The 15,887-nt window shown below is 59.4% G+C and overlaps 4 protein-coding genes across 5 annotated transcripts; 2 read left to right on the top strand and 2 right to left on the bottom strand.

Annotated features, from left to right (window-relative positions):
- Positions 1–25: 25 nt before the first annotated feature.
- Positions 26–3,243, top strand: LOC121673466 (rho GTPase-activating protein 45-like). Its single transcript, XM_042046774.1, has 4 exons — positions 26–299; positions 526–787; positions 910–1,012; positions 1,167–3,243. Exons 1-4 carry the CDS (start codon positions 76–78, stop codon positions 1,493–1,495), a joined length of 918 nt encoding a protein of 305 aa, XP_041902708.1. The 5' UTR covers positions 26–75; the 3' UTR covers positions 1,496–3,243.
- A 399-nt stretch (positions 3,244–3,642) lies between these two features.
- Positions 3,643–6,123, bottom strand: LOC121673467 (DNA-directed RNA polymerases I, II, and III subunit RPABC1). Of its 2 annotated transcripts, XR_006019223.1 has the most exons (9): positions 6,001–6,123; positions 5,669–5,843; positions 5,361–5,476; positions 4,876–4,956; positions 4,652–4,710; positions 4,391–4,469; positions 4,185–4,258; positions 4,045–4,099; positions 3,643–3,916 (listed from the first exon to the last, which is right to left on the bottom strand). XR_006019223.1 is itself a non-coding variant. In XM_042046775.1 (8 exons), exons 1-7 carry the CDS (start codon positions 6,055–6,057, stop codon positions 4,193–4,195), a joined length of 633 nt encoding a protein of 210 aa, XP_041902709.1. In that variant the 5' UTR covers positions 6,058–6,111; the 3' UTR covers positions 3,643–3,916; positions 4,185–4,192. The 2 variants fall into 2 exon arrangements, 1 of the variants encoding a protein (XP_041902709.1); XM_042046775.1 differs by lacking the exon at positions 4,045–4,099 and having other exon boundaries at positions 6,001–6,111.
- Positions 6,124–6,479: 356 nt separating this feature from the next.
- LOC121673468 (phospholipid hydroperoxide glutathione peroxidase-like) lies at positions 6,480–8,275 on the top strand. The gene is made up of 7 exons (XM_042046777.1): positions 6,480–6,593; positions 6,860–6,954; positions 7,085–7,229; positions 7,310–7,461; positions 7,601–7,625; positions 7,885–7,944; positions 8,019–8,275. The coding sequence occupies exons 1-7, from the start codon at positions 6,495–6,497 to the stop codon at positions 8,049–8,051; spliced, it is 609 nt and encodes a 202-aa protein (XP_041902711.1). The 5' UTR covers positions 6,480–6,494; the 3' UTR covers positions 8,052–8,275.
- A 1,137-nt stretch (positions 8,276–9,412) lies between these two features.
- LOC121673469 (protein strawberry notch homolog 2-like) lies at positions 9,413–15,749 on the bottom strand (the record flags this gene model as incomplete). Its single annotated transcript, XM_042046778.1, has 9 exons — positions 9,413–12,227; positions 13,150–13,340; positions 13,759–13,835; positions 14,040–14,171; positions 14,349–14,441; positions 14,558–14,652; positions 14,807–14,950; positions 15,245–15,319; positions 15,581–15,749. Coding segments are annotated over 9 exons (1,614 nt in total), but the record flags the coding sequence as incomplete, so codon positions are not given.
- Between the last annotated feature and the right edge of the window lie 138 nt (positions 15,750–15,887).

Below are 15,887 nucleotides of genomic sequence, written 5' to 3'. Positions count from 1 at the left end.
TCTCTTCTCTTCTCTTTTCTCTTCTCTTCTCTTTTCTCTTCTCTTCTTCTCTCCCTGCAGCTGCCAGAGCCCCTCATGCCCTTCCGGCTGTACAATGAGCTGATGGGGCTGGCCAAGGAGAGCCTGCAGGGTGGCGAGGTCAAGGGCCGGAGCGGGAAGGGCGGCCCCGAGCTGGTGGACAGAGGAGCCGACACTGACCAGGTGGTGCTGACCCTGGTGTTGAAGCTGAGGGAGCTGCTGAAGGAGCTCCCCAGCGAGAACATGGCCACGCTCCAGTACCTCCTGCAGCACCTGAGGAGGTGAGAGGGGCATAGCCAGAGCTTGTGTGGCTGCTGGGCACCTTCCCTTTCTCCCCTGGGGTGGGGAGGTGAGCGCAGCCTCTTCACTGGAGTCAGGCCCATGGTTGCAGCTGCTTCTCTCCCCCTCCTGAGGCTCAGGTGCTCCAGCCCAGCATCTCCCCCAGCCCTGCCCATCCACCCCTCTCCCTCCTTGCTCTCACGAGCGGTTCCTCCACCTCCCACCCAGGATCATGGAAGTGGAACAGGACAACAAGATGACCTCCGGCAACCTGGGCATCGTCTTTGGGCCAACGCTGATGCGCCCCAGGCCCACGGATGCCACGATTTCCTTGTCCTCGCTGGTGGATTATCCCCACCAAGCTCGCATCATCGAGGCACTCATCATCTTCTACCCCACCATCTTCGAGCACAAGGACGTGGCAGCACCAGCCGAGCCGGGCAGACGCGGCTCAGGTGCCACGGAGGAGGTGGCCAGTGGTACTGAGCAGGTAGGAGTCTCCAGGGAAGGGAGGGACTCTGAGGGGATGCTCCATGAACTTTCTGTGGAGTCAGCTCCCAGGGAATGAGAACTCTCCTCCGTGCCCTCACCACCGTCCCTGTTCCCTCCCAGGCCCACGCAGGCTCCCAGCCCGCGGCTCCTCTTGGCACCAGCCCCTACCTGGAGCTGCCTTCGGAGAAGGGGAATTTGGCTTTCAGTGCTGACTCACTCGCAGGTCAGTGAGAGGCACTGGGGGTTCCTGGCGGGCGCAGGTCCCATGGGAGGCATGGGGGGCACGCAGACCCTTCCCCTGCCCCGGGGGCCACAGGTTTGCTGCTGACACTGCAGTGCTGGGCTGGAGGGTGGCACAGAACTCCTCTGTCCCACAGAGTCCGGCGACCGCTCCGTGGACTCCGACTCGGAGCTGGAGGACAGTGGGGAGCCACAGACACACCTGACCAAGCAGGGGAGTGAGACCAGCACGGAGGAGGTTCATTTCTGCGACGAGGGGAGCGAGGGGCCGTGGAGCCGGAGCTGCAGCGTGGGCCAGTCGGACACGGAGGGCTCCGCTCCCCGCTGCTGCAGCCCTGGGGACGAGCAGAGTGACACAGAGGAAGCCCCTGAGAGCCGCAGCCCTGCCACCCCCAAGGATGCCACAAACCAGCCTGGCACCCCTCGGGGCCACGGCAGCCATGAGCTGCAACCCCGGTTCATCTAAGCCACCGGACAGGACCACCACGGACACTGGGATGGACAAAGGGGTAAATCCCAGAGGCTGCCCAGGACACTGGAATGTGGAGGGGTAGGAGGGATGTGGGAGCCCAGGGGGGTTTGGTGTGTCAGCTGCAGGCGAGTCCTGGCTGATTCCTGGCTGGAGCTTTCACACAAAACCCCCGACTCCCTTGGTGCCCGGCTGGGAAATGGGGTCACAGCCTGCCAGGACCCCTGGCTCAGCTGGGGCCATCAAGGACCTTCCCTGGGAGGCAGCTGCAGCTAGGCAGACCCTCCTCTTGTTCAGGACTTAGAGGGAACTCAGGGCTGTGCTGTGCCTGTGCCAGGTGTTTTATTTTTTCTGAGCTCCTGAATCCCTGAATCCCACACCTGTGCTGTGAGATCGAGGTTGGATGAGTCGAAGGACCTGGTCATCCTCGATGGCTGAGGCTGGAAGGGAGCCAAGGCTGCCAGGGTGATATAGGGACAATGACTCAAGATGGGCAGGAGAATGGCACCACGGGGACAGACAGACCTGGAGGCAGCCCCCTGGGACAGGGACACGGCCGGAGCAGCGCTGGGGTTGGGATGGAGCCCCTGCACCATCTCACCCCGAGTCAGGCTTGGCTTTGGTGCTGTGTTGTCTGCCAGGCTCTCAGGGGATGTGCCTCACTGACACCTGACTGAACTAAACTTTCCTGCCCCAAAACCTCAGCACTGCGTGGTCCTGGCCCAGCTGATGGTATCTGCATTGCTGCTTGGATTGATGGGCATTTGAATTGACAGACATTGATGGATGGGCATTTCCCTCCTTGGCAAGAGCCATGCAAGGAGCAGCCACAGGCTGTGGGCAGCCTCAGGGCAGATTTGCCTGGCTCCAGAGTCTTGAGCCCTGCTGAGCTCTCAGGGTTTGGTTGTACAGTCATTTAATCTCCAAAAAGCTGCGCTGCAAGTCCAGGACTAACCCCTCTGCTCTTGGAGCTGGGCAAGGAGCAGGGCCCCATGAGGAAGTGCCTCTTCCTCCTCCTCAGGGCTACCCCAGCCTGGATCCAGCCCCAGCCAGTATAACCTTGAGCTTCCTTTTCTGTAAAGACATGAATCAACCCTTCAACAAGACTCCACTACCTCTGCTGGCTAAGAGACTAAAGCGAAAGTGGTTTCGTTTTTTTTAAAGCTGTGAGACTTTCCTGCACTGAGGCACAGAGAAACAAGTAGAGTTTTAGCTTGGAATGAGCTGAGAGCCTTCTCCTTCGTTCTCCTGCTTGTGGGAGACAGACCAGGTGGTGTTGGGGGGGTCTCCGACACCTTGGTACTGCAGAAGCAGGCAATGGACGGGAGGTTTGAGCCCTCTGAAGTCGATGGAGAACCCATCTCAGCAAAGGTACATGAACCCAGGTTAACTCATGAGTTTGGAACTGAGCCAGGGAAGAGCTGGAGACCCCCAGGAGCTGTTCTGCCCCGGCCAGCTCTTCCACAGGATAGCTGGATTTTTCCAGGGCAGCAGGAGGATGTGGCACTGCTGCTGCCACGGCGGTACCGCGTGCGTGTGAGGGTGGGTGAGGATGATGAGGGCGAGTGCGAGCGAGAGAAGGGGCTAAAGCTGTGCTTGAGCTTCCTTCGGCAGCAGCTCCGTCGTGGTTGTATCGATTCTGTGTTTGTCCTGACAGGCCTGAGCTGCTGCACGGCGCTGCCTTGTGTCTTGCTGTGTTCACATTGACAAGCTTCTGAAAAACCAATAAAACCAGTGTGTTCTGACCCACATTTGTCCTGGGGATCTGGGGCTTCCAGGCTCCCCCAGCTGCAGGAAACATCCAAGTCCAAGTGTTTCTGGCAGGAAAAGTGAAGTTTAAAAGCCCCCCCAGAGTCCTGGGATAAATTAAAATGAGCGTGACTGGGGGTGATGAGCAACTCTGTCGCAGTGTCCGAACACCAGAGTCCCAAACCAGGGCACAGAGGGCAGGAGATCAGGGAAGGAATGAGGTTAAGTCTGAGCTGCAGCATCCAAACTGCCCAGGGCAGCTGGTGAAGGCTCTGCAGGGCTCAGCCACGATGCAGAGCCCCGGCAGGAAGAGATTCCCAGCCTAATGAAAAATATGGGAACTTGGAGAGTCTCGAAGCTTTGCCACAGGGAGAGGCTGAGCAACGCCACAGCACTGAGGGGACAAACCTTTATTTCAAACCAGAGCCCATAGAACAGGGAAGCAAAGGCCTTTCCCACTCATTTCCTGCCATCACTTCAGCTCTCTGTGACTGAGTCCTGGATGGGACTGAGGGGTTACCACAAAGTCCAAGCTGGAAGACAGGGAATGAGCCCAGCAACGGGGCTGCAGAGAGGCAACGTGGGAAGAGGATTTCCTTGGCCATCTCCGAAGGGCAGGAATCTCTGAGTGCCTGTGAACTGCTGGTGGGAGTCTCCAGCTCCTCACACCTGGAAGAGAAGGAGGAATGGGAATCACCTCCTGCCCCCTGAGCTGACCCCGCTGCAGGTCTCTCTGAACACCCCAAATCCCAAAGGGCACGGCCTGAGCAGAGGGACAGGTGACAGGGGAGCCTCACCCTGCTCTCTCCAACAGGTCCCTTCATGAGCCATTTCAAACTCTGAGACATTTCCCTGGAAGCAGCTGCTTCAGTGACCTTGGAACATCCCCTGGCACTGCCCAGAGCCCCCCCAGGCAGGGGGATCCCCTCATCCTTACCCACTGTGTCACTGCACCAGCCTGTAGGTGATGTACCTGCCCGCCGTCTCACTGGGCCTGATGATCTTCACTACCTGCAAGGCAGACACAGAGCTCAGGAGGAGGAGGAGACACTTTTCCTGCTCCAAGAGCTCCAAAATGCCCTCAAGGATCATCCCCTCCCTGCCCTGCCACAGGGAGCTGCTGCATCAGCCAGCTCCTCTCACCTGGCCACGCTTTATCCCAAAGTACCGGGCCACGGGGTCCCCGGCCTGGATCCTGGGGAGCTGGTTCTCCCTGAGTTTGCTGTGCTGGGAGTCAAGGAGAAGCTCTGGACATGCCATGGGCTGTTGGCAGCTCACGAAACAGAGAAATGAACCCTGGCAGGAGGGGGTGTTTTCAGCCCAAATTTCATCACACCTGAGCAGGAGGAAGGGACAGACACAAAGGCAACCAAAGGGACACTCAAAGGGACACTCAAAGGATACTATCGAGCCAGCAGCTCTGTTACTTCCTCCTTTGTCATGACCACGTGCTCTGGCACCAGCTGTAAACAGAGGAGAGGCTGAAATGAGGCAGCAACTGCAGACAACGTTTGGGAGGGGGAAAGGACAACTGTGTCCCTCAGCCCAGCCAGAGATCCAGGAGAAGGACTCTGGGAGCAGCAGGAACGCAGCCAGCACAAGGGAGGGTCCATCCTGCCCCTGCTCACCTCATGCTCCGTGATGTTGATGAGAAGCTCCTGCTGCAGGAACTGCTCCAGGATGTATTTGGGAGCCATGTCAACCAAGGACTGGAAGGGAAAGGCCCGTCAGAGGTGGCTGGGACAGCCCTGGCTCAGAGCTGCTCCTCAGTGAGGACCTGGGGACACCATGTGCTCACACGGACACAGCCAGGCTGGGAAGGAGCACAGGGATCTCCTGGAACAGGGAAACATCCCTTTTTCCCTCCTCCACCTCCCATCTGCTCATGGGCCCTCAGCTGTGCCACTGCCACCAGGACCAGCTGCTCTGGTTAAACACACCTGGGTGCTATACAAGAGCCTGTGCTAAGGAACAGCATTCTCCAGCAAAAGCTTTTACCTGGAGGGGAATTCAGGGCTTTTATTTACCCACAGCAACGCTGAGAAACAGAGAGGAAAAACGTTCATGGCCCCTCAGGAGCCCCGGAGTGGGACACGACCCTGTCCCCACACACCTGCTTGGCCGAGGGGGTCATTCCCTGCTGCACCACGATCAGGGCCCGGGTGATGTTCTCCTCCTGCATGCGCTGGCAGTACATCTTGATCGTTTTGATGCCCACTTTGGGCTCCTCTGGGAAAGAGCCAGACCCGGGATCACCGAGAGCCCCCCGCGCTCTGCCCCCCCTCCCCGAGGGCTCAGCCAGACCCGGGGGTCCCGAAAAATCCCCCTGTGCTCTGAACCCCTCCTTGAGGGCTCAGCCAGACCCGGGGGTCCCCAGAGCCTCCGCACGCTGTGAACCCCGCCCGGGCCGGCGCTGCTCACCGGGGAAGAACACGAACATCTGATCGGTGGGATCATCGTTGTGAGCCACCAGCACGGTCAGGTCGGTGCGACGGGGGCGGCCCTCGCTGGGCTTGTCCCCGAACTGCGCCTTGAACTCCTCCAGCGTCTGGTCCAGCTCGTCCTGGGTCACCAGGTACCCGCGGTCGTGGCAGAGCTGCGGGAGCAGCACCGGGCTCAGGAACGCGTCCTCACCGGGCACGGGCGGGCGCACCGGCCTAGGCGGCCCCCACCCCCGCCCCGCGGCCCCGCACCGCCTCCGGGGCTCCCCCCGCGCCAGGCTCGGCCCTCCCGGTGCCTCGGTTCCCCCGGACCTGCATGATGGTCTTGCGGATCTTCCACAGCCGGTACGTCTCCTCCTCGTCGTCCATGCTTCCCGCTGAGGCCCCCGCGGGCTGCCCGCGCTGCCGCCTGCCCCACGCGCACACACAGGCGGCGCCGCCGCGCACACGGGGGCCTCAGCCGCGGCGCCTCCTGGGAGGTGTAGTCCGCTGCGAGCTGCCGCCGCCGCTGGCTGCGGAGGGAACGGACGTCTCTCTGCTGCCGCCGGAGTGGGTGTCTGGGTTGCTGCGGCCAGCCGGGAGGGAATCGCCGCCTGGAAACTCCTGCCCGCAGCACCTGATTCCACATCCCGCCCTTTGGTCCGTCCTTGCTCCCCGCCCTCGTGGTTTCTCCCGATAAACATCCCCGCGGCCACCCCGCCCGTCCTGCTTTTCTATTGGTCAGCTTTCCATCCATCATCCCGCCGAGGCCGCCTCTCTGCGCTCTGATTGGTCGATCAGGCGGAAAGGGGCGGGGTTTTCACGCCATGGGCTGGGCCAGCGGGGTGCGGGGCGCGCTGCGGTGCGGGCGGGCGGTGGCGCGGGCAGCGCGACCGGGACCAAGGCGGAGCGCGGTGCGGAGCATGGTGAGTGCGGGGCCGCTCGGGGACCGCGACCCGGCCCGCTCCGCTCCGGGACCGCTCCGCACAGCGGGGGCTCGGCCTGCGGCTGGCCCCGGGTCTCTCCCGCGGGGCGCCCAGGGTGGGTGGCGGGGGCTCGGGCCTGGCCTGGCCCGGCCGGGCGGGGCGGGGCGGGGGCGCGGAGAGGCTCCCCAGGGCCCCACCGGGGCCGGAGGTGGCGGGGCCGGTGCGGGGCCGGTGCGGGGCTCGCCGCTGATGTGCCCGCCTCGCAGTGTGCCCAGGCGGACGACTGGCGCTCGGCCAGGGCCATCTACGACTTTCACGCCCTCGACATCGATGGCAACGACGTGTCCCTGGAGAAGTACCGGTAGGACGGAGGGGCCGGGGGTGGCGGAACGCGGCGCCGGGCGAGGTTGAGCCGCAGTGGTTCTTGCGTAACCCGCCGGCCTCGCCCCGGTGGGTGAGGGAGAAGGGCAACTCATTCACCCCCTCTGCAGGGGCGACGTCTGTATCATCACCAACGTAGCCTCCAAATGAGGGAAAACCGCGGTAAACTACACTCAGCTTGTCGACATGCACGCCCGATACGCTGAGAGGGGTTTACGCATCCTGGGCTTTCCCTGCAACCAGTTTGGGAAGCAGGTACGTGGGGTGGTGGCGAGGGCTCCCCGGCAACGTCAGGATAGCCCGGGGACCCTCACGGTCCCGGTGTGGCCCCTCAGGAGCCCGGGGACAACGCTCAGATCAAGGCATTTGCTGAGAACTACGGGGTGAAGTTCGACATGTACAGCAAGATCGATGTCAACGGGGAGGATGCTCACCCCCTCTGGAAGTGGATGAAGGAGCAGCCCAAAGGGAGAGGCACCCTGGGCAAGTAAGTGTGGGAGGGGGAGCCCCGGGGACCCCCAGCCCTGCAGCCGGCAGGGAGGGCTTGGCTCAGGGCCTGGCTGGGCGTGAGTAGCCTGAGGGTGGGCTTTTCTGCCTGAAACTCACTCCTGTTTTTTCTCTCCTAGTGCAATAAAATGGAACTTCACCAAGGTAGGACACAGTTGCCTCCTCTGGGCTGCACCTCCCTCTGGGGAGCTGGGGGAGGAGGGAGCCTCACACTGGGCTCTGCTCTATGTCAGGGCAGGAGCATCCCGAGGGGTTCCTGTGCCTAGAGACCCTTGGGAACCCTTGCCCTGCCCCAGAGCACAGCTGAGGGGAAAGCGAGTCTGTGGGGGCTACAGCTGCCACACCCCCAACAGCTCCCTGGCAGCCCTGGACTCGCTCACCAGGGGTTGCTTCATTCCCACAGTTCCTCATTAACCGGGAAGGCCAAGTGGTGAAGAGGTACAGCCCGATGGAAGATCCCTATGTAAGTGCTGCTGCTGGGGAGGAGGGGCAGGCCGGGGATGTTCTCGGGGTACAACGCTCCCCTCTTGCCCGCAGGTGATCGAGAAGGACCTGCCTAACTACCTGTAGCTCTGCTCCGTTGTACCCCTGCCTGTCCTGACGCCACTGCCTGTGGAGCCTCCTCCAGCCCCATGACGGGCTGCCTCCAATCCAGCTCCTGGTGGGGCAGCCCTGACCCACAGCGTGCATCTGCTGGACAGAGGCTCCGGAGGCCGCGGCTGCCGCGGGCAGGAGCAGCTGGAGCCCCCTCACAGTAACAAGGAGTCCCCTTGCAATAAAGACGTTAGGAAGGAGCTGCTGTGTCGCTTTTGGGATGGAGCAGGGAGGGGTGGGGGCTGCTGCGCTGCTCCTGCTGAGAACCTGGAGTTTGCTTGGAAGCCAAGACCTTACGCAACCCTTGAGCCAAGCAGGGATAATCCTCAGTGCTGAGGAGGAAGTGCAAATCCAGCATGATCCGTGCTCCCAAGGGGCTCCCTGGGAAAAGGCAGAGCAGGGGAGGGTGTTTGTACCCTTCTGGGATCCCTCCTTCCCCTTCTGGGATCCCTCCTGTCCCCAGGAATGCTCTGGGCAGGGCAGCAGAGGGGATGGGTCCAGCAGTGGTGCAAGCCCTGGCCAGGAAAAATTCCTGCAAAACAGAACCCAGGCATGCTGGGACACAGCAAAATATCCCCTGCAGCTAGGGATGTGTCTGACCACAGCGAGCAGGATCACCCTCCTCCTCCTCGGGGCAGCGTCCTGGTGATTGTGAAGGCAGAGCCGTGCCCAGCCAAGCCCCTGGGGGCTGATGTCCCATCCTGGGCAGGGACAGCTCAGGTTCTGCCATGCCGGAATGCTGCTGCACCTCTTCCCAGGGCCTGGGAAGTGCTGGGTCTCCCCTTCACATCTGCAGCCCCCTCAGGGAGTCTGTCCTCAGGAAGAATCCCGGGATCTTTGCTGGGGTCCCCCAAGTCTGACACCCCTGCTGAGCCTCCAGCCTGGCACATCAGGGATGCCGGGAGGATCCCGCTCTCGTTTAGGGATCCCTCAGTGGGTGTCACCCCATCCCACCTCCCATGGGGTAACAAGGCCAGCAGTGCCTGGATGAGATGTCCCAGAGCTGTGGCAGCTCCTGCTGGGGGAACACGCTGGAACAGAGGCTCTTTTATCTGTGTTTTTCCAGCCAAGCCACGAGGGAGCTGCCTCATCCAAGGTCGGTGCCCAGGCTGGATCCAGCCGGGATCCTCCTCTGCACGAGCCGTGGCTTCTCCCAGGGAGAGGGGGAGGCTTGGGACAACAGCCCTCAATGCCGCTGAGTTGGTGACACAGGAGATAAAAAGTCCAGCTGCCAGCAGGATGCTGGCCCAGGGATTCCTGGTCCAAGTCCTAGCTGGGCTCCTGGGGCAGGTTGGACAGACCAACAGAGAGAGACAGAGCTGGGAGTTACAGAAATCTCACGTGTGGCTTCTGTTCCATTTTTACTGAGCAGAATGAAAAATTATCCTTCTGAGGCAAGTAGAAAATTCAGGAAATATTAGTCCAAGGCACATAGTCTAAAAAAAATCTCTTTACATATGTACAACTTAATTATAAATATACATAGAAACAAAAGGCAAACGACAAGCGGATTAAAAAGTGCCAACACAAAGGTGTCAGGGAAGAAAACAGGGACTCATTAAAAATACAATCAGTAGGACAACTGCAGAATAATTTAGTTAAAAGATAACATTACATATTATTAACCCTGACAAAACATGGGATTGGGGCAGAGAAGGGATTCCTTGAAGGTGCTCTCTGTCTTTCCAGAGGCCAGGGAGGAAGGATTGCATATATTTTAAAGTTAAGGTCAAAGCCACCAGGTAAGGCTCCGGTGACAGCAGAGGGTGCCCAGCAGGGAATTCCCCCTCGCTATTCCTGAGTTTAAACCTCTTTGAGCTGGGTTTTCCCGGCGTCCTTTACCCTCATTGCTGAGAATTCAGCCCCAAGCGAGCAGTGCTTTAAATAGGGGAGGGTGTGGAGAGGGGGGAGCCTGGCTCTGCCTGAGCCCGAGGGAGGCTGCTGGGGTCGAGAGGAGCAGAGCTGGAGGAGAGCAGGAGCCCCCGGGGCAGCAGCAAGGCTTTGGGAGGAGGCACAGGGAGCTCCCCCATCTTTGGTGATCACTTTGAGGTAAAGAGGTGAAATGTGCCCCCCGACCACAGGGATTGAGCCGGGCCTGGTGCTCAGAGGCCGGTGCCAGCTGGGGAGAGGGGGTAAGGACAGGCCCCCAAAACGAAATTCAGGGACCAGAGTAGCCTCAAACTGAGCCCACTTGTGTGGCACCAGGGCAGGTCTGTGACCTCGGTGTGTCAGGGGTCAGCTCCTGCCACAGCCGGAGCAATTCCCAACACTAAACAGGGCACTGGGCCAGTTCCTGAGCCCTGGAGGGACATGGTGGGGACAGTGTCTGCCCGGAGGAGGTGACAGCACCAGGCACTGTGAAGCTCTGGCCCCCTCGAGACTGACCTGTCAGGGCACAGGGGACCTCCTTCCCCAGGGGCTCTCCGAGGAAGGGCCAGGTCAGGCAGGGTTGGTCCCAGGCCTTTCCCTGAAATGATCCCGGTGCCACTTTTAGGAAAGGCCTGGATGCCCTCTGTCCTGGGGAGGAGGCAGCAGGGGGTGGGGCAGTGCTTTGCAAAGCAGCCTTTGTTCTTTGGTATCCAAGGGTACAGCAGGAGCAGCCAAACTGCAAATCCCGGGTGGTGACAGTGACACTGCACACCCTGAGCAGTGACAATGACACTGCACACCCACGCTGGGCTGCCCTGACCCAAAGCCAGACCCCTGGACCGGGGTCCATGGCCCAGCCAAGGACAGTGGCAGGACCAGTGGGATGTCCAAGTGAAGGGACAACATGTGACAGCAGGAAACTGGCCAAAGCACGTCTGGTCACGGCGACCCGGTGAGGTTAAAGTGCAGGACAGGGGACACGTGTCCCTTCTGCTCTGGGGAATCCTGCTGGTCCTGGCGTGGCTGAGCTCTGACAGACTCCAGCTCTGTCACCGTGAGGGTGCAGCCAGCTCTGGCCACTCCCACGGAGCTCAGGCAGCCCAAGGTTGCTTCCTGGGAAGGGCAGCACAGGCAGTTTTGTCTCTCTCACTGCACCTGCTCAGCCCTGCCAGAGAACTCCTGAGCTCAGCATCTCCCAGCTCCTCTGGGACATTCCCTTTCCCTTCATCCCAGCCTGCCAGCACAGCCTCAGGGTCCACAGCAGGGCTGGGGCAGCCCAAGCTGGGGGCTGGGCTCTCACCCTTCCCTAACTGACCAGCATGTGGTCAGCAGGTCATTCTGGAGCCTGGCCGTGGCCCTGCTGGGCTGGAGGGCTGGAGAAGGTTCGGACACTCAGTAGTCTGCAGGGGGTGGGCAGAGGAGGGGTCTCCCCTCAATCCCACTTGGACACTGACCTGTGAGCAGGACTCGACCCAGCAGAGCCCCTTGGCCCAGCGGGACCCACTCAGCTCCCCCCGGGGCACGTTCCACACAAACCTGTACATGCCTGACTGAATATTATATATAAATAAAATTCACTTTAAGGAACTACAGGCTTTTTCTTCCCTCAAAACCAGAGCAGGGTCAGTCCAAACCAGTAGAAAAGTCAGGGCTCCTCAGCTCTCACCTCTGCACCAGAGGACACAGATCCACGGCAGCATTCCCAGCTGGCACTCAAGTCCGGGAAGGGCCCACTGAACTGGATCACGCTCTGGCGCTCCGGGGGGAGCAGGTTCTCCTGGGAGGGCCCGTTGAACGTCCTCAGCATGTCCTCCAGGATCTCTCTAAAATTGATATTCCCGTCTTGCTGGAGAAAATCCTCCTGTGGCTGCTGCAGGGGGGCTGGGGGAGGCAGGGCAGGGGGCTCGTGCAGCGAGGGGCCGGGGGCTGCGCTGCCCTCCAGGCCAGGAGCGTGGCCAAAGCCAAAGGACAATCTGTGCTGCTGCTGCTGGGGCTGCAGGGTGGGATCCGAGGAGAAGCAGAGCGCTCTGGTCTCCGGGTTCAACATCACATCAGGAATGCTGTTGCTGGGAGGGCTGTAGGTCAAGTCCAAGATCTCGTTCTGGCACAGGGAGTGCCGGGGCAGGGGCAGCCCAGGCCCTGGCAGGATGTGCAGTGGCAGGGAGAAGGGTGAGCTCTGCTCCTGGGCCTGGAGCAGCCGGCTGTGCTTCCTCTTCACATTTTCGTCCATCTGCTTCAGCTCCTCCCGCACCCTGTGGACGCAGCTCTCGGGGATCTTTATCCCTGGGGGAGGAACACACATCAGTTCCCTGTAGCAGGACCTTTCACCGCGATACAGCAAAACTATCTCCCTGTCACATGTGGCTAAGTCAGACTGGAATGATTTGTCATGTGATGAATTATCTCAGTTGAAAACCCCCTTAGCCAGCAATAAGCCTTTTATCTTGGTGTGAGAAAGGAAAATTAGTGACTGCAGAACACAAGCATTTTTACAACTATAAAAGACCACTATGATTTTCATGAAATCAGAAATCTCTTATACACTGAGTGTGTGAAGAGTTCTCCTCAATGACCAAGACATTGGCATCGAGTTACTTCCCCAGAGGATTGAGAGAAATTAAGGAGATTCTCTGCACACTGCTATCATTCATTGGTAAGTGACACTGACTCCTAATTTACACTATTTCTTTGCTAGCTGTAACATAGGCACCTTTATCTTCACTAGTAGTGTTTCCTCTGCTTATCCTGTGTAGTAAGTAAATCTGTTTAAGTCTTATGTCTGTTCTCCTTGGCCTATTCAAATAAATAATTAATGGCCTGATTGGTCATTATTAAGAACGTGTGAGTGAGAGCGGGTTTTGGGGTGCTGGCCGCCTCAATAAAGCTGCTGGCTACTGCCAGAAGCCTGTCAAAGGCAGGGACTTGCCTAAGCTCTCCCCTCTCCATTCATAACATCCCCACAGCACTCTGGAGGGGGGGCACTGTGGGGACAGAGGGAAGGGCAGCAGCACTGGGGGTGTTCAGGAGGATGATGGGCCTGGCTCACCCCCTCTGCCCCACCACAAGCTCCCCTCCTTCCCACGGGGTCACCTCAGCAGTGGGTGCTTCCAGGCTGGAACACATCCCTTTCAGGAAGGGAATCTTGATGCTGGGCAGCTGGACCCCTTCCTCCTGCCCCCCTTTCCCTTCCCAGCACTTCACCCACCGACTTGTTTCTTCTTCTCCTTGGTTTTAAGGCGGACGATCTGCAGGTAGCTGCTGCTGGTGATGTCTGCCATGACGCTGGCGATCCTGCTCCACACGCGCAGCAGGGCCCCGCACAGCATGTAATAGTGCCTCAGGCGCATGCCCTGGAAGCATTCCTTCCCCTCCTGGATCAGCTTGCAGCTCTTGTTCCTGTGGGGACCATGGGAGAAAACCTTGGCAATTAGCACAGGTTCCTGGAGCTGTGTAGGATCCACTTCCCCACAGCCTCCCCCACTGTCACAGGCAGGGATCCCTGGGGTCTGGGCTGTGCCTGGGGAGGGAGGATGTGGCTTAATGGCTTTAAGCTGAAAGAGGGAAGATTTAAATTGGATATTGGGAAGGAATTCCTCCCTGTGAAGGTGGGGAGGGCCTGGCACAGGTTGTCCAGAGAAGCTGTGACTGCCTCATCCCTGGAAGTGTTCAACACCAGGCTGAATGGAGCAACCTGGCCTAATGGAAGGTGTCCCTGCACATCCCTGCCATGGAGCTGGATGGGCTTCATCTAGGGTCCCTTCCAACCCAAACCATCCTGGGATTGTGTGGCAGGCTGGGGCTGCAGCTGCCTTACCACACGGCGTGGTTACAGTTCTTCAAGGAGAAGTGGTAGCTGCTCTCCCAGTGCTCCTTGGCTTCCTCGGGCAGCACCTGCAGCACAACACTCAACATTAGGAATTTTCCACTGTCCAGGACGCAGAAAATGTGAAATCCAGGGGTGGGAGTCAGGACACCTGGTGCTACCACCATCCCTGCCCATCTACAGCAGAGCCATGAGGAGCTGTGACAGGGTGACAGTGAATGCCCTTCCAACCTCCCCCAGCCCCCATACTGGGGGGTGCAGGTCCCACCTACCTGCCGGTATTTCTTCTGCAGACTGTCCAGGCTCTCAGGCTGGCTTTGCTTCCCAATATTTGGCTTGTAGAGGATGAAGTTCTTCCCACGGCTCTGCTCTGCCAGCAGACAGGTGTATTTGCTGCCTCGCACCTGAGGGGTACAGCTGATGGTCACAGGCACAGCCTCCCTCCCCAGATTTCTCTAAACTAACCCCTTCCTTCAAGGATGGAGGTCCTTGGAGGCATTTCACTCATACAACCATGGCAGATTTCCTGCTGGAATCACCCCTGAGCTGAGGTGCTACCCTGGCAGAGCCCAGGGACGTACCTTGTAGGAGAGGTAGAATCCATCAAAGGCTCCTGTCAGTTTGAGCGACTTCTCATAGGCTTCCTCCCACTTTAAGCCTCTGTCAACGCTGATCTGAACAGGGACACACAGAGCGATTTGTAACTCCAGGGGCAGGATGAGTGCCTCGGTGTCTGCCTCACAAATTCCCCCTCAGCACAGCCTAGAACCAGGCAGAGACAGGTGCCCACCTTGTAGAACACGACCTGCCCGTCCTGCGGGTGCCCTGGGGTCAGGAAAACCTCCTTGCTCTCCTCGTAGATCTCATCCACTCCTGGGGCTAAATCTGTGGAAAGAGAAAAGTCTGTTGTAAGGAACATCCTCCCAAAAACACCTCCTTGGGTCTCAGGATCTGTGCTGGGTGGGGACACTGCACTGGGAGGAACAGGAACCCCAGGGGTGCAGGAGGCAGAGCTGTGGCCACCCCTCCTTCTCCATACCAAGGATGCCCATGTCGTATTTGCCCTCCTTCTTGTCCTTCTCAATCAGGTAGTCAAAAGTGTCAGAAAAATACTGGAAGAGCATGTTCTGCTTGTCCACCTCCAGGCCCAGGATGCGGTTCAGGAATTTGGTGATGGAGCAGTCTGCAAGAGCACAGTGGGTCAGGGAACATGGCACAGCTGGACATGGAACCCACCAGCCCCCTCCCAAAGAGCCCCACAAGCAGCCCCACCATGTCCCTTCTGACAGCAGCCCAGTCCAAGGGCTGTTCCTGTGGGGCCACGGGATCTGCAGCACAGGCTGTTCCCACAGCACCTTCCCCTCAAGGCAAACATCCTGCCCAGGCACCCAGCAAACTCCGTGAGGTTGGGTGAGCCAGGACACCCCTGTCTCTTCCATCTGTCCCCTGCCTGGGGCAGGAGCAGCTCCACACGTACCCTTCTCCACAGAGACTGTGCCGTACTTCATCTGGCTGCAGCAGATCCCCACCGAGATGAGCCCTTGCTTCATTTCTGGAATGGCAGAAGACATCTTTTGCATTTTGGGGCTAAGCCTCCCATCAGCATTACTGCAGGACTGCTTCCCCTCCAAGAACTCAGCTCCTCCCCATGCCTGGCAGGGTGACCTGGCAGCGTAAGCCAGTGGCACTTTCCCCTCTCTGTTTTCTCCCTCTGACCTCCTGCTCGGTTCTTCCAGCATCCCAAACCTGAGACCAACCCACCCAGCAGAAACCCTGGAGCTGGTAATGTTCTTACCACTGGTAATGTTCTTACCACGGAAAAAGGCATCCTCCCCTCTCTCATAGCTCCTGGGCACAGGAACCCTGTTCTCCGTGTGGCTGAGGATCGTGGACAGGACCCTGTCCAGGGCTTTGGCCCCGTACTGCGGGAGGAGACCAGAGTCACACACGGGAGGAACTGACACGGACAGCTGAGCTGGGGGCTGAGGGTGTCACACACTGCTGAGGGTGACAGTGATGAAGGTGACATGCTGCTGAGGGTGTCACACACACAGCTGAAGGTGTCACACACTGCTGAGGGTGACACTGATGAAGGTGACATGCTGCTGAGGGTGTCACAC

This window comes from Corvus kubaryi, unplaced genomic scaffold, assembly GCF_017639235.1.
Source record: "Corvus kubaryi isolate FWS band 111438036 unplaced genomic scaffold, C.kubaryi_AGA036_p1.0 65447, whole genome shotgun sequence".
Classification (NCBI taxonomy): Eukaryota; Metazoa; Chordata; class Aves; order Passeriformes; family Corvidae; genus Corvus; species Corvus kubaryi.
This window is presented reverse-complemented; position numbering and strand designations above follow the sequence as displayed.

Bases quoted from the DNA above. Each gene is read 5' to 3' on its own strand.
- LOC121673466 (XM_042046774.1), top strand. From the start codon at position 76: ATGCCCTTCCGGCTGTACAATGAGCTGATGGGGCTGGCCAAGGAGAGC. The intron at 788-909 runs GTAGGAGTCTCC...GTTCCCTCCCAG, and splicing joins TGGCCAGTGGTACTGAGCAG to GCCCACGCAGGCTCCCAGCC. The intron at 1,013-1,166 runs GTCAGTGAGAGG...TCTGTCCCACAG, and splicing joins CAGTGCTGACTCACTCGCAG to AGTCCGGCGACCGCTCCGTG.
- LOC121673467 (XM_042046775.1), bottom strand. From the start codon at position 6,057: ATGGACGACGAGGAGGAGACGTACCGGCTGTGGAAGATCCGCAAGACC. The intron at 4,711-4,875 runs GTGAGCAGGGGC...CTCTGTTTACAG, and splicing joins TCAACATCACGGAGCATGAG to CTGGTGCCAGAGCACGTGGT. The intron at 4,259-4,390 runs GTGAGAGGAGCT...TCTGCCTTGCAG, and splicing joins TTGGGATAAAGCGTGGCCAG to GTAGTGAAGATCATCAGGCC.